Source organism: Chrysoperla carnea, chromosome 2 (assembly GCF_905475395.1).
Source record: "Chrysoperla carnea chromosome 2, inChrCarn1.1, whole genome shotgun sequence".
NCBI lineage: Eukaryota > Metazoa > Arthropoda > Insecta > Neuroptera > Chrysopidae > Chrysoperla > Chrysoperla carnea.
This window is the reverse complement of record NC_058338.1, coordinates 48,738,423-48,763,158: the sequence shown is the minus strand read 5'-3', so window position 1 is coordinate 48,763,158 and position 24,736 is coordinate 48,738,423. Positions and strand designations below refer to the sequence as shown.

General features: G+C 27.8%; 1 protein-coding gene across 1 annotated transcript in view; it reads right to left on the bottom strand.

The window, feature by feature from the left end:
- Positions 1 to 24,736, bottom strand: part of LOC123291995 (serine/threonine-protein kinase par-1) — a 134,332-nt gene that overhangs the window by 71,602 nt on the left and 37,994 nt on the right. Inside the window, exon 2 of the mRNA XM_044872492.1 lies at positions 6,980 to 7,096. Coding sequence (XP_044728427.1) covers positions 6,980 to 7,096 — 117 coding nt within the window. The remainder of the gene's footprint in view (positions 1 to 6,979; positions 7,097 to 24,736) is intronic.

The following is a 24,736-nucleotide window of genomic DNA, read 5'->3' as shown; positions in this document are numbered from 1 at the left end:
AAATTGATAATTGAGGAGCCAGGTTAAGTTATGAAATGTTAAATTTTTGCTAGAATTAAACTAAAAACTATAAATAAAGAATGCAAACCGATATCTTTATATCCAGGGTGGGTCATTTTAATCTATACACCAAAATATCTCGTTTGCAACCAAAAAATAATTTAAACAAAAGTAGCAAAGTTTGATGGGGGGACATCAGGTTCTGATATCAGACTGGACCTAGTACTTCGAATTTCTTTAGCCCATTCTTCTTCAACATCCTAAACGGTAAAAGATAGAATCACAATTTTAATTAGAAAGTTGATCCTCATAAAAAAATTAACAAGTTTTGTTTGAAACATTTTTTCGAAAAACGTAAGCTTTCGGAAGAAATGCGACTTTCAAGCAAATGCGACTTAAATATGTCAATATTACATTTAATCGAAAGAAAAAACGCTAACTACGGAAAAATACTTCAGCCAAAAGTTATCAAGACAATAGAGAACATTCGCCTGTGTCCTTGACTTTTACCTACAATTATATCAATATCCTTTAGGTGAATTTTCTTTCGATTAAATGCAATAATGATATATTTTTAGGTCGAATTTCTTTCGAAAGCTAACGTTTTTCGAAAAATGTTTTTAACTTTCTAATTTAAAGTGTTATTCTATCTCTTACTGTCTAGGATCTAAATTGGCTATTAAAAAAACCCGAGGAACTAGTTCCAATCTGAGATCAGAACATGTCTCCAGTCCAACTTTGCAACTTTTGCTTAAGTCATTTTTTGATTGGTTAACCACAAAACGAAATATTTTTGTGTTTATATTGGCCCACTCTGTATATTTTTTAAAAACTTGTATTAATATTAGTTTTTTATAATTGGGAACTTTTTGTTTACATGACTAATTCAACTTGGTAGTAAAAAAATAAAATTTTCTGTGGTATTTTTCTATTTTACTTGGTTTATATTTCATTCCCAGGCGTTCGTTCACTGGATATTTTAAATCAAATTTTATCTAGGCAGAAACGGGTCAACATTTTTATTTTACATCATCGTAACAAGTGGGAATTTTTTTATCTGATTCTACTGATCAAATAGTATTCTATGTTTCAATAAAGTTTCCCTTTTTCATATTTTCGGAAGTTTGCGCAATAAACTGTTTTCAACGACTCTATTATTATAAATATTGATACTTTGTTTAATAGCACACGGTATTTTATTCCATGTGTAATAACTCTCTTGAGTAATTCATTGTCGTCTCAAAATCACGGAAATTTATAGAATGACATGTAAAATAATTTGTTATACACAAAAGTAAAATTAACGCATGCTTATTAAACGCAAATAAAAATTTATATATTATTTTATTGTTAATTAGACATGTCACGCGATGTCACGGACATGTAAATAAACAAATAATTATATTGTTAAGTACATTAATATTATGCATATGGTCATATTGATTTCAAAATTACATTTAGCTACCAAATGTAACAGAAACAATGTTTTAAGATGAATCATATTGTTGCTAGTTTACACGGTTTTTGTTCTTTAAATGAAAAGTATTTTTCCTAACAATAGGCTTTTGCCCTCTCTAGAATAAATCGGTTGGATAAAAGTTTCTAATGATTAATCATGATATGTAGATAACAAAAAACAAAAATACTTTTAGAAAATAATTTTAGTTAAATTATGCACCCGGTCACGTTACAGCAAACAACAATCAGATGTATTGTGAAAGTATTATTACATTCTAACAGAAGCAGGTTACTGATCACAATTACTTATAATTTGAATACATAAAAATGATTGTATGCAAGGCGTGATGTTGTCATTCAAGACGCCATGACACTCTACACTGTTTTTGAAGTAAATTTTTTGTGACTCGAAGAAAAAATTACTTCCTATTTTCAGTTTTAGATATTTGTATTTCTTTTCTAGATACATCCCCTTAATAATAGCTTGTATTTATAGTATAGCTTATTTTGGTGTACTTTATCACCCGCTTGATTATTGATTGTTTGTTCTGATACACATTGTACAAAGTATATCGTAATGATTGCATTTGGAAAGTTCAGTATTATACAGGATGATTTATAATCCTATATACATTGATAAAGCTCGGGAGTGACTTCGTTGCATCAAAGAAGAAAAAAGTTCTTATAGATACAAATGGTCTTACTTTTCAAAATACAAGATGAAAAAGTTTAAAAACAAAATTATGAAAGTGTAAGTGAATTATTTTTTTGAGTTACCTCATATTAAAATACCAACAAAAAAAACTTTTCGTTTTCGGGAAATTCAATTTGGAAGTTTTAAAACAAAAATGCAAAAACTTTATGATTGTATATCTCGATTATATATTTATGTTGAGAATCTCAAACAAAAATGTGTTCACTTAGGATTATATTTTGGTTTTGAAACTTTATCCTCTTATTTAATGGAAAAAATTCTAAACAGAAAATGTAAAATTTCGAAAAGCTCAAATACGCTTCACAAAAGCAAACATTGAATTTAATTGGTTCAACAGTTCTGCATTTGCTGGGCTAGAAAAGTTTTATAAAATCTTAGAAAATAGATTGATTTAAGATAATTTTAAACTTGATTCATGATTTCCGTTACATCTTGTAGCATTGCAAGTATGTTCATATATACTTATTATGATTATTATGCATTGCTACTTAGTCAAGTATTTATTATTATGATCGGTGAAGCACTGTACAATATTTCATTCTCATGTAAGTATGTACTTAGCCGTGTACATTCGTAAATATTATTTATGACATCAAACTATAAATAAAATGCTATAAGTATTGCGATGACATTCATTCATTTGGATCAAAGATAATTTATCATAATATGTTAAACTAAATGTTATTAATCATTTGGAATATAACCATTATGTATATTCAAATTATAATAAACCATCAGCAGTTACCTACCCACTTCGCTTGGAAATTTCAACTGCAACTGCGATATGCGCCTTCGTTTCCTTTGCCCTCAATTATTTCCCTTTTTTCACAATATCATAGGTTTTAATTTTTTGGTGTGTAACCCAAATTCTTTTTCTTTTTTTAAATAAAAGAAGCTTAAGTTATTCCTTTTGATATAATGTTTTATAAACCACACAGCTATACCAACGTTGTTTTTTTGATAATTCTAGAGAACCTAACATTTTTCTGGAATAAAAAGTATTATATGTGCCCATCCAGGGGAGTTCTCTGAGTAAGAAATATCTAAACATGCAAACTTTCATATCAAAAATATAAGATACATTTAAATTTAATTTATGTAACCTAAATGATTTGCATGATCATTTGATTCATGGGTTGGTTGCATGATTAATAGAAGAGTGAAGAGATGAAAAATTTAAAATCTTAAAAAATTTTCATTGTTTTAGTTTTAATCGAAGTCAAGATTTGCCATAATTGCAAGTTGAAGATTCGAAAAATATCAAAAAATTGTTATGGTTTTCACTACAAAACTAACGAACAATAGACAAAAAACAGGAATTTCTGCGTTGTCTCTATTTTGCATGGAAAGTTAACAATAGGGTATTCCATTATTTTTGAAAAAGTACTTCAAAATGTTGATTTTGCTAATAAAAAGCCATCAAAAATTTATTTCGGAAAAATACACACGCTTTCTTGTCAAAAACGAAAATTAAATTTTAAACCTTTTTTAAACTGTCATTAAACGCGGGCATCCAATTTGATGACGTAATATGGGTATCACTATACGAAATAACACAAATAATTTTGACAGACATATTCATCGATATCTGATTATAATAAAAATAAAAATACTTATCTATGTATATATATTATACCCAACTGTCTACACTGAACTAACTGATGGTCTACGACTCATACCGCTATGACATCACAGCAGGACTTACCCGCGTTTTAGGTCACGTGATAAACAGTTTAAAAATTACGATTTTTTATTTTAATATTTTAAAAGAAAAAAGTGCTTTTATGACTCAAAATCAGAATATTTAAGTATATTTTTACATAAATTTTAACTTTTTTCAAATTTCATCACATTTCATTTATTTTTGACTAACGATAATACCCTATTCTAAAAATGTTACTCCTGCTATCAACATAAATCATCCAGATTTCAGTAAATAAGGGGATCTTTTATTATGTGCTTCATATTAAGACAATTGGACAATACACAGCATTATGTTTCGATGATATAATTAAATTAATTCCAGATAGTCTCCCAAAATTCTGATTTATCTCCCAGCTCCCTGGAAATTTGAGGTAGCAAAAAAATCAATTGAACAGGTCCTAAATAGAAAAAACACATACTTTTTACTTGCACCTCTATCAATTTTTGTATATTTATTTTGTCATATGAATAGGATTTGACAATAGTGCTATAATTAAATGCGAGTAAACATCGATTTCCTAAATAGGCGTACAAACAAGTTAACGTATACAAATGTATATTATTTGAATTTATTACACATGAGTTTACGTAAATTATGTCTTGTTTATAATTAAAAAAGCAAATATTTGATTAATTTTCATAAGGTAATGTTATTTAATTTTAATTTTATGATTATATTCAACTATTCGTTACATGCCGAACCCAATTCAACGCCACTAGCAGAAATTTTTTTAACTTACGAGACAGCAGCTATGGAAAACATCATTAAATGTAAGTTTAATTTGTGGAAAAATAAAAAGTATCTTTGTTTAACAGTAAAATATATCAAAGCTTCAAAGAAACTATCTGTGGATGTTTTAATTCTAGAAAATCGTAGCAATATTATGCGCAATATTAAAGCGAAAATTGTATAGTATGTATTATATGGAAATATCAATTATAGGTGTGACATGTATGTGTAATATGATAGAGTAATCAACACTGTCTATACATGGTATTTCAACAATTGACTCAGTTAATTGTTTGTTTTCACTTGTTTTTATTAATTTTTTTTTTAAATTCGCTTAGAATTAATTACTGTCCCATATTTCATGTTCGTAAATATAAGATTAATGAATATACTTCAATTTTTTTTAAGTTGACAAATAATAAATTAACTCTTTTGTTTTTTTTATCCATGTTTGTAAAATCGAACAAAATTTAATTTCTTATACATGAGTTTAAATAAAAACGAAACTATGTCAACCACGAGTAAATTTTCTTGTTTGATTTATTTGTTGTTTCTTTACAGTTTCTTTTCGTGTATTACTTTTTTGTGTGGATATTGATAACCTTTTTTCTTGAGTTTGAAAAAGAATAAATATTGATATTTTTATATTGTAACTTTATTTTGCTTACAACATGTCCAAGAAACAAAACGTCCGTAAAAAACTCAGCTTAATGTGAATTCATATCAAAAGCTATTTCAAAAACTTACTTTCTAATTATAATCAAACTTAATTTTTATTTACATTTTGTTAACCGTCAAAGTATTTGTTTTACGAATACTTTTAACGATAATCTTAAGTTTGAATCTTAATCTCAATGAACTATAAATAAGCTTCTACGTTATTTTAAACTTATTTTTACAGTTTCTGAGAAATGGGAAACATTTCCACTTACCTAATATTATAACATTATACATATCGTAAAGTGAAAATTCTATAATTATTTTATCTCTCTTTTGAAAAAATTTCGTAATAGGGGATCGGACTAAATTTTTTTAATCACTTAGTATGTAAGATATGAATGTTTAAAATTTCTAATTAAGAATATGAGATATGAACGTTTACAATTTCTAATAAGATACCCACTATTGACGTCATACATGGGTATCGCCATACAGATTTTTTTTTAAATTTAAAACTGGCTTTAACTTATACTGCCATACAGATTACATATAAAACTTTATTTTGCTAAAAGGAGATAGGCAACCTTTAAATTTAATCTTTGATTACTTCTTCGTTTTTTATATAATTTTTTATTTCACTTTCAAACTTTGTCATGGCTTCAAGTCTAGTTTTACATTTTTAAGGGTAATATGGCCAATTCAACATCAGGATTATCCCCAATTAGAAAAATTGATATTTTAATCGTGATTCAAGTATCGTATACCTACAGGAAAGTGTTGTTTTTGAATTGTTTTTAGGATGATTTCTTAATCTATAGCTAAAATAATGTCATCAGTACCATTATATTTGACACATTTTTCAAAACATTTTTTAGCATATTGCATTTTCTTATAATAATTAAATTTTTAACTAAAATAAAATTAATTTGAGACCCAAGTTCTCCAAATGAATAATTAATATGATTTTTTTTATTGATAAGATCTATAATTGTTGGAACACCTTGTACTTTTCGAAGTGTCTACAAACATATCCATACCAATAAATTGATAATGATATACACAAATATTTTCTAAAAGAGGTTTTTGTTATTGTTAAAGATGTTTTCAACCATTATATACGGATCCCTCGAGGATATCACTATAAAAATTGATAAAAATAATGATATTTTTAACACCCAAAAATTCAATACATGTAATCTTTAAAGCAAACAAAATTTTACAATATTACTTTAAAATATAAATTTTAGGGTCAAAAAATCCCACCGAAGTATTTTAAAAAGGAAACATAAATCTCAAGTGTTCCGGGTAAATTAAGAGAAGTTTTTTGATATACAGGCTCGGACAGAGAAATATGCGATTTTAAGTTTAAATTGTGTATAAAACTAAAGATCAGATTAATTTTTTTCAACATTAACAAACTTTGTACTATTTGCTTTAATGTATTGCAATTGTTCGAAACTCAAGTCACAATTAAAATATTCTTTTCGTTTATTGCCAAACTTTTGCAATCTTTCAAAAAGTAAACAATAAGAATCATAGAAATTTCGCATAATATTATGGGCTTACGATCTACTTGAATCGATTTGAGCAGAAATACTGTTAAAAAAACAAAAGCTTTATTATCCTCCTAAGCCAATCAATTTATTTTGTTTTTTAAATTTGAGTTTTGAATTTAAGAGATGGAATATATTATATGCATGTATGGATCTTACCTGATATAATTTGATGATATGTTGATGATCTAGTCGTTTCATAATATCCACTTCACGATAAACTTTTTGAAGATTTGCTGCATCTAGTTGTGATTTATCGATTATTTTTATTGCAACCTGAAACAAATTAAAAAATAAATATCATAACGACTTATACACGTCAATTTGGCTCTTAATATTCATGGTTATACCTTCAGTTTTGTATAAACTCTTTGTATACGTAAACTTAATACTTATGTTAGAATGTTAGAAAAGTTAGTAGTTTTAACTTTGTCATTAAAGTTTCATTTTTAGTTGAATAGTTATTACTTTGGTAACTTTTATTACATTTTTACAGCATTATTTATGGTGTAAAAAATTTACGGTTACCACTCATTACTAATTTATAAACATACATAGTCTGTTGAATAATTTTTTTCAGTGACCGCAAACATAAAATTAAACATGTTAAACGTATCTATGGACTTTATTATCAATTTTATTTAACTCTTTTAAAAATATTTTTCCTAAATTTAATGAAGGATAAGTATAAATTAAAGTGTTCCCATTGTATTCAAAAGATATTATAAATATTTTTGGATCCCCAAGAAGATACCGCCAAGTATGCACTCGATTTACTCCTAAGAAGGTCATAGAATTTTGTATATGGAGATAATTCTTGACATTGAATCACAATTTTTGTACACAAATATTTTAAAAGCAGCAGGTAAATAATTTAGTTTAAATATTGTTTTATCGACTTTTTCATCTCAACTGGTGAAATTTATCTTCGAAAAAATCACCCCCTTTGAGAAATAATAAACACCTTTGAGAAATAATAAACACCTTTTATGGATTGTTTATTTGGTCTAAAGATCCAAATTTGGATCGACATTCAACTATCTGCTTAACGAAGTTATTTTTTATGAAATATAAAATGTTAATATCCCTGCAAGGGGTTGTCTAAAAAAATGTTGTCAAGACTACTTTTAGTGAAAATACCAAGAGTAACATTTTTGAAATTTTTCTCAGACTTGTATTTTTAGCGACTTTTGATCTACTCGTCTACTCGAAAGTAAAAGCCATAAGGTAAATGCAACACCTGAGTTGTCGGCTTTCGTCCACTATTATTGCATATATACATTTAAGATAATAATGGTAATTACGTTCATCTGTTAATTCATTGACTTGCATATCTAGATAAAGATAATTTTATTGAAAATACGGAGGTATATGATTTTCCACGAAATATTGGTCAAAAAATAAAGTTAACGAGCTTTCCATGGTTTGATATTTTTATTAAAAGTGATCTTGACCTTATTTTTTGAGGGAACAGGGATATTTGTTAACATTTAACATTTCATAAAAAAAAACTTTCAATCGGTAAACAGATGGGTGAATTCGGATCTTGTACTAATTGGAATTTGCATATGACCATTAAAAGGGGTCAATATTTTCTCGATTTTCGTGAATGTTATCAAAAAAATGATGTTGGACCCTCACCAACAAAGGTGAAACATTGTATCTTTTACAATTCAGGAAATATCTAACAAAACTGCATAAAAGGACTCCCAAAAATATTGTTTTTGTACAATATATAAATAAAAGTTTAAATAGATTTGCTAATCAGCAAACTATTACAAATCAATTGAAAATACAAATAAATTTTATTGGCCATTGAAGGCCAAAATTCACAGAACTCCAACACGTAAATTGTGTTATACGAATAAGCACGTTTTCATGCCATGAGCTCATATGACGTGTTAAAACATATTAGTAATTAATACCAGGCATGGGCAAACATGGCTAAGAAAAATCCCTCATACTTGTGTATCTAAAATACGAATAAGACAGTGACAACATACCCAGTGACAACCAAAAATACGAGTAAAAAAGAGAGACATTTTTTTCTACCTATCTCATTACTATAAGATAAACTGAGTTAGGTAGAAGAGTCGTATACTCGTCTCGCTTCTACCACTATGAGCAATGCGGACTTGGATAAAGAGATACACAATAAAGTTTATGGCATACCATAAAGTTATAACAATGGTGACTTTGACTTAAAATAACTCGCCCATGCCTGATTTATACTACTAGTTAGCTACCAAATGCAAATTATTTAAAATACGAAGAAATACAGATAAAACTACAATTTTTTTTTTGTACCCAAAATAAAAATTGTTTTTGGGAATCCCCATGATGTAAATGAGGGGTTTTATTTATAAGAAAAAAAAATATTTCCAAATTAAAATTAAATTGTTTTTCATTTATCAAACAATTTATTATTTTACAATTCATATTTATGAAGTAATCATTAACTTATTTTGTTCTAAGCGGCACTTTGGCAACTTCAAGTGAAGGTGGTACTTACAAATAATATTTAGAAATAAGTTTCAATAACTCTAAAAATAATTTTAAGGTTTTCATTTGCCCATTCTTTTAATAATTTTAGTTAAAAAATAGTAAAATTTCAATTTTTTCGAGTAACCGATTTACCGATAAGAAAGGGTAAGTAAAATTAAATCCCAAATTTAAGCATTTTTTTTATTCTACCATTAACATTTTAAAATCATAAAATGCTATTATTTGTTATTTTATACAGGGTATCAACTTAAGTTGGCTACTTACGGGCAAATTTTTTATGATAAGGTTTACGAAAAAAAAAGTAATTCTTTATAAAAATCTCTGCTTTCGAAAATATTAACATTAAGCTATTCACTTTTTCCATCGAATTGGCAGGAATGATAGGAATATTTATGGTCGTTTAGAACTGTAGGTCATTTAGAACAAACAATGAGGGAAACGGTTCAAGAAATCCCGAGATATGTAGGAGAGTATTTAAACAATTCTAAATGGTTTACATTTCTAAACGACCATTAACATCATTTTTTCAATTTGGGGCAATCTGTAAATTTGAAGTCAAAAGTGAATAGCTGAATATTAATATTTTCGAAAGCAAAGAATTTTATAAAGAATAACTTCTTTTCGTAAATCTTAAAATAAAAAAGTTTTCAATATGTAGCCAACCTAAGTATGTTAGACACCCCGTTTTTTCTCGAATTTCAAATATAAAAAGGGCAGATACATAGTGTAATTCCAAATGATTGGTATGGGATTTATCCTGGGCAAATTTTTTATTTTTAACCACTACTTTAGTGAAAGGTATTATATGCAATCGAACAATTTTTCGAATTACTCATTTCATACTCATTTAATGAATTCTAGATATTGGGCAACATGAACAACTTATGGCACCAGCCTATGACGCAGTCAATGCATTAAAATTATTTATAATTTCCTTAAATAGTGAAAAATTATTATTCCTGAATATACCTCCAAGAATGTTAACAACAATAAAATTTTTGCAATAAAAATTTATGAAGGTTCTTTTTTTCTTACCGTATTTGGTAAAACAACTCTCGTACTAAGTATTTTGTTACATATACCTACACTTTCTGTTAAAAATATCATTTTTTACACTTCTTAAAGCGAAATTATATTATTTTAATAATATATTTACGTTTTGTAAAAAGGTGAATACTCACAATACTGTACTTGCTACCCACATTGTATTCAAATTTGAGCGTATCAAAAAGAAGTTTAGAAATAGGAAGGCTCAAATTTGGGATTTCACGTTTTATATCAGAAAAATGGAAGAATTGTAGAAAATCAAACTTTGAAGATTTTATCAACCGGTCATTCTTACTATTCACCAAAATATTTTAAAAGAAACAGATAATTTCAATGAGTAGGTACTTATGAAAGTAACTTAATTAGGGATCCACAATTGAGGAGCTGCCGAGTTGATCGGTATAAGTGAACTTAAAATTTAACATAAGGTTTTAGCTATTTATTTTCGACCTCAAAATAATTCGATTCAATTTCTCATACTTAAAATTCAGCTCTTCCAATACTGTCTATATTTCCCTTGTCTTTTCAGATGTAAATTAAACACAAAGGCGTAGTTAAATAGATTAGTCCATGCTTAGACTAAATTTGTAATTTATAACATAAGCGCAATACATTTGTAACAAAAAATATTTTCTCTAATCTCCAATCCGAACGGCTTTTGGCGAATTTATGGGAACATCCGAATTCGAACCAGGTCTTTATAATACCCGTTTGCCTGACTAACCACCTACAAAAAGAACAAAGTAAAATGACGTCTGTTTCTATGATTACATCACCCAAGTTGATTGTATTTCACGGGGTTTATGAACTTAATTTACTATGCAAACAAGTTTCTTAGAAATATTCATGTAAATTTGTCTTCTTCGAATTAAATAAAAATTATATAATTTTAAAAACAAATTTTTTTTGTTTATAGGTAAGTACATCACGAAGTTCTAGCGTGTAATAAATTTTCCATTAAACAAACTTTTCCCAAAATACATAAAAAAAAACGGAAAAATCAATTCAATTAATCATTAAAATCAATCAAAAAAGTTCTTATGAACACAAAAAAATTTTTTTTTACAAAATTGATGAAGTTTATAGACACTTAACGGAAAAAAAATTTTAAGTCCATATAATCTAATAAATACATTTGAATATTATTTACTTATCAAAAAAGTCATTTACGTCAATGGGTGTATTAAGATATTTATTTATTTACATTTTTATTATGATTAATTATTAAATAATTGAATTTAATAAAAAATTTTTATTATTTTAAATCACTCTCTTGTACCTAAACTTATATCACAATTGACTAGAAACAAGACGAGAAAACCCGTTAATCTCTGTGCCCAAAAACCTGGTAGTGACATTGTATTTATTTTGAAAATTCTTTATTTATTCTTCCAAATTAATTTCATCCCCTTCAAAGTTATCCCCTCCCGATGAAATGCACTTATGCCAACGGATTTTCCAATCTTCGAGACCTCTATCGTACCAAAACGGTGTCTCCGGAGCGGATTTTTGAGCTTGCTGAACAGCCAGAAGTCGCACGGTGCCAGATCAGGTGAATACGATAGTTGCGGAACGATATGGGTTGAGTTTTTGACGAAATAATCACGAATTATGAGTACAATATGGGAATATCAATATGGTGCATTATCGTGGTGTAAAAACCATGAATTGTCTTTCCACAATTCCGGCCTTTTTAGGCGGATAGCGTTACGCAAATGACGCATAACGTTCAATTAATATTCCTTGTTGACTGTTTGGCCGGGTGGAACGAATTCATAATGCACAACAAACGTACGCAGTTTAAATTCAAATGTCATCTTATTTTTTGGACACAGTATTATGTCGTATTTTTCTTATCATTTCAAAAAATTTTATGGATTACCAAAATTTATTTTGCCTTAAGTCAAATTTTATAAGATTTTAGAAAGCTTTGAATGTCATTCTACTAAATTAGTGTCATAACATGTTTATAAACTTTTTTATTGTACTAAACAGAGGTACCTTTTAACGAAGGCATTCTCCAAGACAACAGTGAATGATAAATCATAACACACATTATACAAAAACGTTGTTGGACAAAACGTTTTTCTTTTTTATCCGCAAATTATTGCTTTTAGTAAGATGATGATGAATCAAGTCGGTATCTTTAATACGTTTAATGTTTTCTCTCATTTTTTCTATATGGGGCATAAGAGATATGTCAAAATATCTTAAACAATATGCTTTGTAAATCACGTAAAGCGAAGCTTGCTAGCACAGCCACTAACTTATAATTAGAGATTTTCGACATTTTATAGTAAGCATGAAACAGAGGATTGTTAATAAATTCCAGCATATGATCATTTATATAGACTTGTGTATATAATTTTGATTTGATTGAAAAACAAATTTTTTCAATCTTGGTCAATGTTTCTTTGATAATAGGCTATGAATTTTCTAAGAATTTTCAATATTTTTCACTTTAAAAATATTATTTTTTCTTAAACAATGGACAATTAAAATACTTAAAATATAAAAAAATAGTTTAAGTAGGTAAGTGGACGTTCTTTAATAAGTGCATAAAATAATTTTTTTTGATAACATTAATAGATAAAATTTATAGAGAAAACGAAATCAACTTCATTAAAAATGGGAAATTACAGTTTATGACGCAACTACTACAACATTGAAATTATCTTTCTAATATTTTGAGTTTTTATTAGTAAATTTTGCGCCATAATAGTATTTAGATTCGCCCCCAGTGGTCCAAAACAGTAACATTATGTTAATTATCGACAAAATTTGAATTATGTCAGAGGAGGTGAGAGTATATCGGAATTCTGAATTCGGAATCACAATTAGGGAGCCCATAAACTGCCGAGTATATACTTTTTTTGACCCATTTTGTTGAATATTTACAAAATATTGCCCTTTTGGACCTGCAGAGGGTGATTAATCTTTGGAGCATTATATCCAAATTTTTTACTACGAAATCATGTTTAGCCACCCCATAAACCCTCGTTTATACTTTTCTGGCCCATTTTGATGAATATTTAACATTTTCAAAAATCTTAGAAATGGGTACCAGTCTCAAAAACTTAAAGGTCAGAAAATACTTGTATCAGAGGCTAAAAAGAAGATTTTGAAAAAATTGCTTTTCTTTGAGGCAGAAAAAAAAAGTAAGAACTATAATCTGCTACAATCTGTTTGATCCTGAAAGGCACCCTCGTATAAAAAATTTATATAGTACAATATTTTCATTAATTTTTCATTTTTCCGCAAAAAAGATTTTCGTTCTATTTTTATACCATGTATATATGAAATATACATAGTATATTAAGTTTCGTCCCAAGTTTGTAACGCTTAAAAATATTGATGCTACGAAAAAAATTTTGGTATAGGTGTTCATAGAATCACCTAATTAATCCATTTCCGGTTGTCCGTCCGTCCGTCCGTCCGTCTGTGGACACGATAACTCAAAAACGAAAAAAGATATCGAGCTGAAATTTTTACAGCGTACTCAGGACGTAAAAAGTGAGGTCAAGTTCGTAAATGAGCATCATAGGTCAATTGGGTCTTGGGTCCGTAGGACCCATCTTGTAAACCGTTAGAGATAGAACAAAAGTTTAAATGTAAAAAATGTTACTTATAGATAAATAAAAAACTTTTGTTTGAAACATTTTTTTGTAAACATCACTGTTTACCCACGAGGGCGTTAAATAGGTGCAAATTTTATAGTATGTATTACTTAATATAGGAATATCAGTTGTGTGTGTGTTGTGTATTTAAAAGTGAATATCTTTTGTTATTTACGTGACGTCAACACTTTCTATACGATTGCGCATCAACACTGTCTATACATGGTATTTCAACAATTAACTCAGTCAATTGTTTATGGTGTCTTTAAAATTGCATACCATTTTTTGTTTTTTTAGGTTAATGATTAAATTTGTATTAAAGTGAATCTGTTTTTAAGATTTATGTTAATTATTTAATATTGCGTGAAGTATTTACTTTTTTAATTTATAAATTTATAACGTTTTATATAATTTATTTTAATTTATATACACTAATTAACTGTATACATTGATCGAATCGAAGTATTTTTAAATACCCACTAATTAATGTTTATTATTTAATTCGTAGTGTAGGTATGTAATCTGGAGAAAGTCATCCCTTTTAAGGAAGTGCACAAATAATTGGTTTACTTTCTAATTGTATCAAGAAAAAAAAAATTGAATGAAGGAAAAGTTTTTAACGAACTGTGTATTTAAAATAAGAAAAATACTTTGGAATATGAATAAATAAAAATACATAAATAATACATTAATATCGATTTAGAAAATATTTCAAACGATTTGGGATTTTCCTTGACCTAAGAGAGTCCGGTTTCTAAAATGGCCCATAGTAATATCAAGTTGAGATTCGTGGTTGAAATTATTTGTTCTTTATTTTCAACTTTGATCATGAAAATACGAAATTTTTTGTTATTTGTCTTGGTTATCGAAATATCGAAAGCTAAATAATTAAACAAAATTTTCAATTTTCGATATTTTAAAAATTACTCCACATATCGAAAAATTTTAATGATAATCATTATGTTAATCATTTACAGTGGAAAAAAAAGCATTAATAATGTGAAATCTGTAAAAAAAACTTTTCGTATAAGAGATTAACTACAACATAAATGTAGTAAAAAAACCGAGGAAAAACCTGATATTTGTCATAGAACATTTTATAATAGAAGCCAAAAATTCTTAATAAATAGGGTCTATGAATAGTTATTACTACACTGTATCCCAATGACTTAATGTGTTTCGGTTTAGAAGCATGTGTTTTCGGTTTATACTTATTCGGTTTTCTCACTCAAATCTCGGATAAGTATAAACTTTAATTTTTTTTTTTTAATGAATTTATTAATATGATTTTTTGCAAATCAATTAAATTAATTTGAATACGCATTTATTTTGGAATAAGTTAAATTTATTTATTCATTAGGTTAATATAATTTTCTCACTGAAATTGCCTGTTTAAATTCTATGTATATATGTCGGGTCATATGGCGATGTGGTGAGCGAGTCCGACTCTTAGTACTAAGATCGTGGGTTCGAAACCCACTAAGGTACAAAATTTTTTTTTCCCTACGTTATTAATTTAAGTTTGTGTAACAATCCCACAGGTGTTTTAGTCACTCAAAGTTTTTCATTAGGTTTGTACAGCTTTATCACCGATAATGTCTCTTGATATTGTTTCATCATATAAGAGGTGTCGCAGCTCGGTGTTAAGCGGGTGCGACTCGTAGATCGAAGGTCTTTGGTTCAAAGCTCGGGCAAATAAAAATTTTAAATTTTTTCTCTACATTTCATGTTCTGATTTATTCAAATTAATTTCATTAATTTAAATGCGTGTTAAATTTCCGCGCTTTTTTCGGGTGTGGTCAATCAAAATTATTCATTAGGTCAGTAGTGTTTCATCGTTCATAGTGGACAGTTGGTTACATTTGTGCTTTGTGTTTCACCTTCATTTGACTTCCAAACGTCAAATTTCATTTTCGAATTTGTTTCTGAGTAAGTTTTTGTTTTAATTTACATTTTTCTAATTCTTTTTTTGTACATTGTAAAGTTCTATATTATATTTAATTTGTTTCACATTTTGTCCAAATACTTTTTTACACAAAACTTTTAATATTAATTAAAAAAAATTATGTTTGAATCATTTGTTTATTTTTTCCAATTGAAATCACATTCTAGAATTAGTTGTTTTATTATTAGTGATTGACTACAAGTATTTTTATTTGATTTCAAAATTTTTCGAGCTTGTGTTTATTCCCAAGAGATTCAATCTCATTTATACAAAATTTATTTATAATAAATATAACAAAATGAATATGTACTATGGTTCGATAAAATTTTTTGACGTTAGTGTTATTTTAGATGTAGAGTTTACTAATAAACACACAGTTTTAATATTAATAATTATAATTTTTATTTAAAGACGTTCATTCATCAACCTGTTTTGCTATGTGCGTTTATATGGAAACAGTATTTAAATTTGAAATAATTTTGAAATTTTATTAAAATTTTTAATAATTACTAACTGATAAAAGTTTCAAGTATAGTTATCGATATAATTTTTGAGAAATATCGATTTATATTTTCCATTTAAACCTATGTTAAAGATTAATTTTTGTCACTTTTTGAATTTAAAATTTAACATTAATTACGTTTCGATTAATTTATATAATTGTATATTTTTTCTTTCTTAAATCATTCAAAATCATTTAAACTTTTTTATCATCATAATTATTTTTATTTGTCTACTTACAAGTCTCATGAATGTACGTCCTTAAATGAATAACTAAATAACTCTACAATCACTTGAACATTCATAATATTAATGAAATGTTTTAATATTATTGTTTTAATCAACAACTCCGTTACTAAATATCGAAAAAAATTCTATCAAAATAATAAATAAAACTAAATTTGTATTCAATTGATTTCAACACACCGCTCAATTCAAACAAAACAGATTCCTATGGACTTAACAAATTTGTGAAATTTTTGATTTGATAAACCTTTGGTACAAATATCAGCCAGTTCATTTTTTGTAGGTATATAATCAATTTTTTTTTAAATTCTGATCGAATGAAATGTTATTTAAGTTCGCGTACATGCGTGAACCTGTTTTGCTACGTGCGTTCATAGGGAAACAGTATGTAAATTTTAAAGAATTTTAAATTAATAGAAATTTTTTTGAAATTCTACTAAAAGTTTAAATAATTATTACCTGGTAAAAGCTTGTAAAAAAAAGTATTGGTATCGATATAATTTTAGAAAAATATCGTATTTATATTTTCCATTTAGTCCCATGTTAAATCTTACTTTTAGTCAATTTTTTAAACTTAAAATTCAATGAAAATAATTCGATAACAGGTTATTTTTCTTGTCTTAAATCATAGATAATCATTTAAACTATCGCATTACCATATTGTTTTTTATTTCTCTACTATTATCGTTGACGCATGTACGCCCTTCAATTATTTGGAAATAATATATTTTGAAAATCTAAAAAACAGAATATTGTTGCATTAGCTAGCTGCGGTTTGTAAAATGAATGTTTTAATATGATCGTTAAACCAGTAATTTTTGAGGATAATCAATCAAGTATTCAATAAGTTAAGAATTGGGAAAGTAAAAGAAGTAAATATAGTGGCATTAAATACCATTTCATTCGATCAGAATTAAAAAAAGATAATTTAAAAATTGAACATATACCTACAGAGAATCAATTGGCTGATATTTGTACATACACTAATAATAAAATTATTTTTAATTATTTTAATTATTTATCACTAAAATATATTTATTCATTAGGTTGGTCCAGTTTTATCACCGATTATGGCCGTTTAAATTGTAACAAGCATCAAGTCGTGTGGCAGAGAGTATAGCGAGTCCTACTCCTCTTACACAGGTATGGAGTTCAAAATCCAGGTAAGTAAAATTTTTATTTTCTAAATCTCATGTGATAATTTATTCTTAGTAATATAATTAATTTGAGTGTGTGTTTAACTATTCACTATGAATAGCTTATTTATTTGACATTTATCTATTCCCTTCATTTGAATTCCAAATCTTAAATTTCATTTTCGGGTTTGTTTCTAAGTAAGTTTATGTTAATAAAGGTAAATTAAGATTAAATGAGCCATCTTTAATTGTTTATGCATAAATATTATTGCAAATTAAGCAATTTTTAACTTTTATGCCCAGAGATATTTTTGGTTTTTTTCAATTTATTTTACTCTAAATATCAGTTCATTAATTTAAATTTGTAAAATCGGTCTGCCCTATATCCTGAGAAGCGACGTTGACTAACTAAGGTTAGTATGATGTTTCTCAGGAAAAACTCGTTCGATTTGTTGCATGTGTTATAACACTATGAGAAATTGTGTAGTCAAAAATCAATTTTTTCTCGTTATGTCTGTCTATAAGCCAAGCGCCTCGATAGGGGATTGTATCAACTCATGATGACGGTGAGACGGGACATGCAAAAAAGCGCAGTCATCACTTAAAGTGAGTTAGGTATATCTAGACAGATAATGTACGGAAAAAATGATCTTGATTACATGGATTTTTCGCCTGTGTTATAGCCTGTGATATTTTGGATTGGTTTCATTCTGGGGTAAGTCTACTTATAACTGGGTTGAAAAATTGCCTAATTTTTCTTTTTAAATTTTTTTTATTTTCTTTTTTAAATATATTATTTTAAATTTGTAAATTCGGTCTGCCCTAAATTCTGAGAAGCGACGTTGACTAATTAAGGTTAGTATGATGTTTCTCAGGAAAAACTCGTTCGATTTGTTGCATGTGTTATAACACTATGAGAAATTGTGTAGTCAAAAATCAATTTTTTCTCGTTATGTCTGTCTATAAGCCAAGCGCCTCGATAGGGGATTGTATCAACTCATGATGACGGTGAGACGGGACATGCAAAAAAGCGCAGTCATCACTTAAAGTGAGTTAGGTATATCTAGACAGATAATGTACGGAAAAAATGATCTTGATTACATGGATTTTTCGCCTGTGTTATAGCCTGTGATATTTTGGATTGGTTTCATTCTGGGGTAAGTCTACTTATAACTAGGTTGATATGGTTAATTCAAATGGACCTTCAGAAATATTTATGCATAAAGGTTATTGTAAATTAAGCAATTTTTATTTATTCCTTTTCTTTTTAAAATAATTGAATTTTTTTCCAGAGATATTTATGCTTTTTCATCTCCGACATTCTCATTTGTATAATTCTGTGTTTGTGACTTGTAAAATTCATATCCTATCCTAGAATTATCTTTTTTTATCATATCCTATCCTAGAACTTTCTTTAATTGTTTATGCATAAATATCTTTGCAAATTAAGCAATTTTTAACTTTTATGCCCAGAGATATTTTTGGTTTTTTTCAATTTATTTTACTCTAAATATCAGTTCATTAATTTAAATTTGTAAAATCGGTCTGCCCTATATCCTGAGAAGCGACGTTGACTAACTAAGGTTAGTATGATGTTTCTCAGGAAAAACTCGTTCGATTTGTTGCATGTGTTATAACACTATGAGAAATTGTGTAGTCAAAAATCAATTTTTTCTCGTTATGTCTGTCTATAAGCCAAGCGCCTCGATAGGGGATTGTATCAACTCATGATGACGGTGAGACGGGACATGCAAAAAAGCGCAGTCATCACTTAAAGTGAGTTAGGTATATCTAGACAGATAATGTACGGAAAAAATGATCTTGATTACATGGATTTATCGCCTGTGTTATAGCCTGTGATATTTTGGATTGGTTTCATTCTGGGGTAAGTCTACTTATAACTGGGTTGAAAAATTGCCTAATTTTTCTTTCTAAATTTTTTTTATTTTCTTTTTTAAATATATTATTTTAAATTTGTAAATTCGGTCTGCCCTAAATTCTGAGAAGCGACGTTGACTAACTAAGGTTAGTATGATGTTTCTCAGGAAAAACTCGTTCGATTTGTTGCATGTGTTATAACACTATGAGAAATTGTGTAGTCAAAAATCAATTTTTTCTCGTTATGTCTGTCTATAAGCCAAGCGCCTCGATAGGGGATTGTATCAACTCATGATGACGGTGAGACGGGACATGCAAAAAAGCGCAGTCATCACTTAAAGTGAGTTAGGTATATCTAGACAGATAATGTACGGAAAAAATGATCTTGATTACATGGATTTTTCGCCTGTGTTATAGCCTGTGATATTTTGGATTGGTTTCATTCTGGGGTAAGTCTACTTATAACTAGGTTGATATGGTTAATTCAAATAGACCTTCAGAAATATTTATGCATAAATGTTATTGTAAATTAAGCAATTTTTATTTATTCCTTTTCTTTTTGAAATAATTGAATTTTTTTCCAGGGATATTTATGTTTTTTTTTATCTCTTTCTTATATTTTAGGAATACCTGTCCTGTAATTATATTAAGTGATGTCAAATTTAGGCTGATTGTATTTGGGGATTGTGAATTTTTTTTTTTAGGAATTGCGATAATGTTATCCAATTTGTCATGTTCCGGTCACGACAAATTGGATGATTATTTATCTTTTTCTTCTGTTTAAATGTAACCGGATGCACTTAAATAGAAGGAAAAGATCGTGGATTAGGCCTATAGGGGATACCACGTAAAAAAAAACGCGCTGATGTATCCTACCTCAATGGTAGTGTGGAAACGGATACAAATTTCTTTTATAATGATTTTCTTTTACAGTGAGAATTTTGGGTTATAAATGACAATCTTGGCTAAAAATGCAACGATCTGCCAAAATTTCAAATATATCCATCGAATATAAATAATATCAACAAACATTTAAACAAACAACAGACTTAACAGCACACGTGAGTATTTGTTTTATGTTTCTTGTAAATAAGTCATCCAAAACAACATTTATCCAACTCAACAAGATTCAATGGTTTTCGTGATTCAATATTTTGTTTCATATAAATTATATTTGAAGGTATCATAAAGTTTCAATGCCGGAAAATATAAAATTTGTGCTTTTTATTTCTTTATAAATTAATAATTTATTAATTGATCACTAGAAAATAAAATATTGGCTTAGGATATCGATTCTAAGTGCTGTTAAATTAGTTGCAAATATAATTTTATTATTTTAACATTTGGACAACTTTTGCTTAAGCATTTTTCTGTATCTTGCGTTTTTTTTTCTTTCGATTTAATGCAACAATGATATATTTTTCGTATTTCGTCGTATTTCCTCCGAAATCTTACAATTTTCGAAAGAATATTTTCAACCAATCTCCTAATTTAATGTGTTATGCTATCTCTTACATTTTAGGATTAAAATTGATTAATAAAGCAACCCCAAAAACTAGCTTCAATCTGAACGAACTATTTTAGCCATAATAGATTAAAATGTTCTACCCTGTATATCCAGAATTCATGTTCCCAGAACATTTTTCCCAACTAGATTAATCAGTCCCTATATGCGTAAAATAGTATAAAATGCGAAATAAAAAACCTTATTTGTATCTTCGATTGTCAAGACAGAAACAAGCTTTAAACTTTTTATTATTTTTTTATTTAAAATTTGCACTGAATTCTTAAGATCGTGTTAAATCGATCTTTACCGATGTCATTCACAGGTAATTACAGTAAAATTGCGTTATAAAATACTTGATATTAAATAAAATGACTTGCAGAGTTGCAGTACATGTAATAAATTAAGGGCATTATTTAATACTTGAAACAAAATATGTAATTATGAATATCATGAATTTATAAATAGGAGCCGAGTCGAGCTGAGCCGGCATCAACACAGTAGGTCTTAACAAAATTATTTACTTTCACTCATAGCACGTCGATCGACCACCGTTGGCATTGTGCATGACTGTTCTACGGGGCAGAGGCATACTGGCGGTATAATACGTATTGTTTTCAACAGTTAAACAATTTTTTAATTTTATTACAAGATAATTACTTTAATCTGATTACTAGACTCTTTTTTTTTATTTGTTTTCTTTCAAATTCAGTTTCTTTGTCGATATGTCCTAGATATCTTTCTTATTTATTCCAAATATTTTGATACTTTGATTTTTATCTTAATTAAATTTTTCTTGTGTAATTCAATGGCACGCCTCACATAGTTCAAGTATCTTACAAAAGTGATTCAAGACTCAAACAGACTTAATACTCTTTCTATTTTTTATCAGGGTAAGCTTTCATTTGGGAAAGTGGGATCTTAGATTAAAGCAATTCTGGGTAAAATGTAAACGCAATTAGCAACTGTTTATGCATGGTATTTCAACAATTAACTCAGTCAATTGTTTGTTTTCACTTGTTGAAGTATAAAACTGAATCTTTTGAAAAAAGCATCCTGTATGCATGCACAGTAAGATAATTTTTAGAAAGAGACCTTTCACGCTACATCTCAGCAGCAAAGAGTGAAATAGCATACAAATGTTTCTGATAATTTTTCATGTTGGATTTTTTTAACAATGGTTTTCAATTATTTATTATTTAAAAATTAATGCGCTCGTATTTTGGCGAGAGTCATTATATTTAATCTACATAAATAACTATATCGGCATGGTTTTTTTTAAAATGCAAACCCGTTTAATATTGGTCAATGTTATTTTGGTGATAAATGATGGGTATTAAGGTACACATTTCGCATATTCCCCACTCTCTTTGTGGTAACAAAAGGTTCTTAGATGTACCTACAAGTAAAGAAATGTGTAACAGTGGAGATAAAATAATGAATTTAATAATAATTCCTAGATTTTAGTAAATTGAGTTATTAACTGACTTCTCTTTTTACCTAGTAGAAATAGTCGAAGCTATTTTTTTAGTGTTTTTTACAAATTTAATATAGACAATTAAATTTACTTACATTGAAAGCTAGCCTTCGTAGGACAATTTGGCATTGATACGTTATAGTTTAAAATATATTTATTTACTGTTTATATTTGTTTGAATAATTTATTTATTTTCAAGATATTTTATCAATGAGGTCAATTACTTTACGATATTAAATATTGATTACACATACAATCATACATATAGGTATACACTAGTGATGTGCCGGATATGCAAAAATGTAAGTCCGCGGATACGGTTTACAGAGTGAAGGTAAGTACGCAGATACCAGTTATAAATCATACGTACGAATCTATGATTTATAACTGGAAATTTCATTTGATTCATGCTTAAAATAGGCCAGATAGAAATAAAATTTTACAAATTTTTTCTATGAGAAGACTTTTATACTGTGATGCGTCGAGTACCTATTTTTATACCATGTATATATGTAATATGCAAGGTATACTAAGTTTAGTGCCAAGTTTGTAAGGCTTAAAAATGTTGATGCTATAAATAAAATTTTGGTATAGGTGTTTATAAAATCACCTAATTAGTCCATTTTCGTTTGTCTGTCCGTCTGTCTGCCAACACGATAACTCAAAAACGAAAAAAAGATATAAAGCTGAAATTTTTACAGCGTATTCAGGACGTAAAAAGTGAGGCCGAGTTCGTAGGACCCATCTTGTAAAACGTTAGAGATAGAACAAAAATTTAAATGTAAAAAATCTTCCTTATCAAAAAATAAACAACTTTTGTAAGAAACATTTTTTCGTAAACATCACTGTTTGCCCGTGAGGGCGCAAATTAGGCGTAAATTGTATAGTATTTATTACATGGGCATATCACTTATGTATGTGTGACATGTATATATGTGTAATGTGATAGAATAATCAATACCCTCTTTGCATGGTATTTCAACAATTAACTCAGTCAATTGTTTGTTTTCACTTGTTTTATATAAATTAATGTACTAGCATAATTTAAAATGGTCTAATTATTGTAAACATTTTGTGAATTTTGTTTTTAACTCTTTCTTTTTGCTATATAATCCGAAAAATACATACAAAAAAGATCTGTTTATGATTCAATAAAAAGAAACGAAGAGGCATTTAGATTTTCGGATACGGATAATTTATTTATGGCGAATAGTCGTGCATACGCATATGGATATCTGGCACATCACTAGTACCTACATAGAGACAAAAACACTACTCATTATAATAAAATATTCAATAAGGATAACAACATTTAGAATGCGTTTAATTAACATGATAAGAATAATTTTATTAAATTTAATATTACATGCTTAAACTTTAAATATGTGGATGTTCACATATATGTTTTTGTTATTAATATTTAAATTATTGATCCTCAAGGAATTGTTTTTATTTATTTTTGTATTTTTTTTTAAATTTTTTATATTTTTATTTGTTTTACCTTAATTACTTATAGTAGACAGTGACGAGAGTGTTAACCTTAGGCAAAATATTACAAGTTCGCAGAAATACAATCAGGATCGAATCTTTCGATTGAATGAAACTTCATTATCTACTTTTTTTAAATAAAGAGAATTGAACCCTGATCCCTTGAGTTCATATACCAAACGTCGTGCCAACTCCGTGACTTTATTTTATTTATGTCAACATTAATCAATTATTAAACTTATTATTTTTGTTTATAAACTAAATTTTGTATGCAATAAACATTAAGGTCTATCGATTGTAATAATATTTATGATACAAAGATGTACACTATAAAGGCAAATAACCATAATAATGGTCCAGTTCGTAGGATGTCGGAATAAGCTTTAGGGACCCATTTCGATTCCTAACATATGTGTATTTTTAAAATTTTTTTTAAAGACTTCATCAATAATTATGGTTTGATGAATATGATCGAAAGCCTAATGATTAGTGTATACAAAATTTAAAACAAAAGAAAGAGAAGTGCGCAATTTTGAAAAGGATGTGAAACGAAATATCTTCCCTTTTTCCTA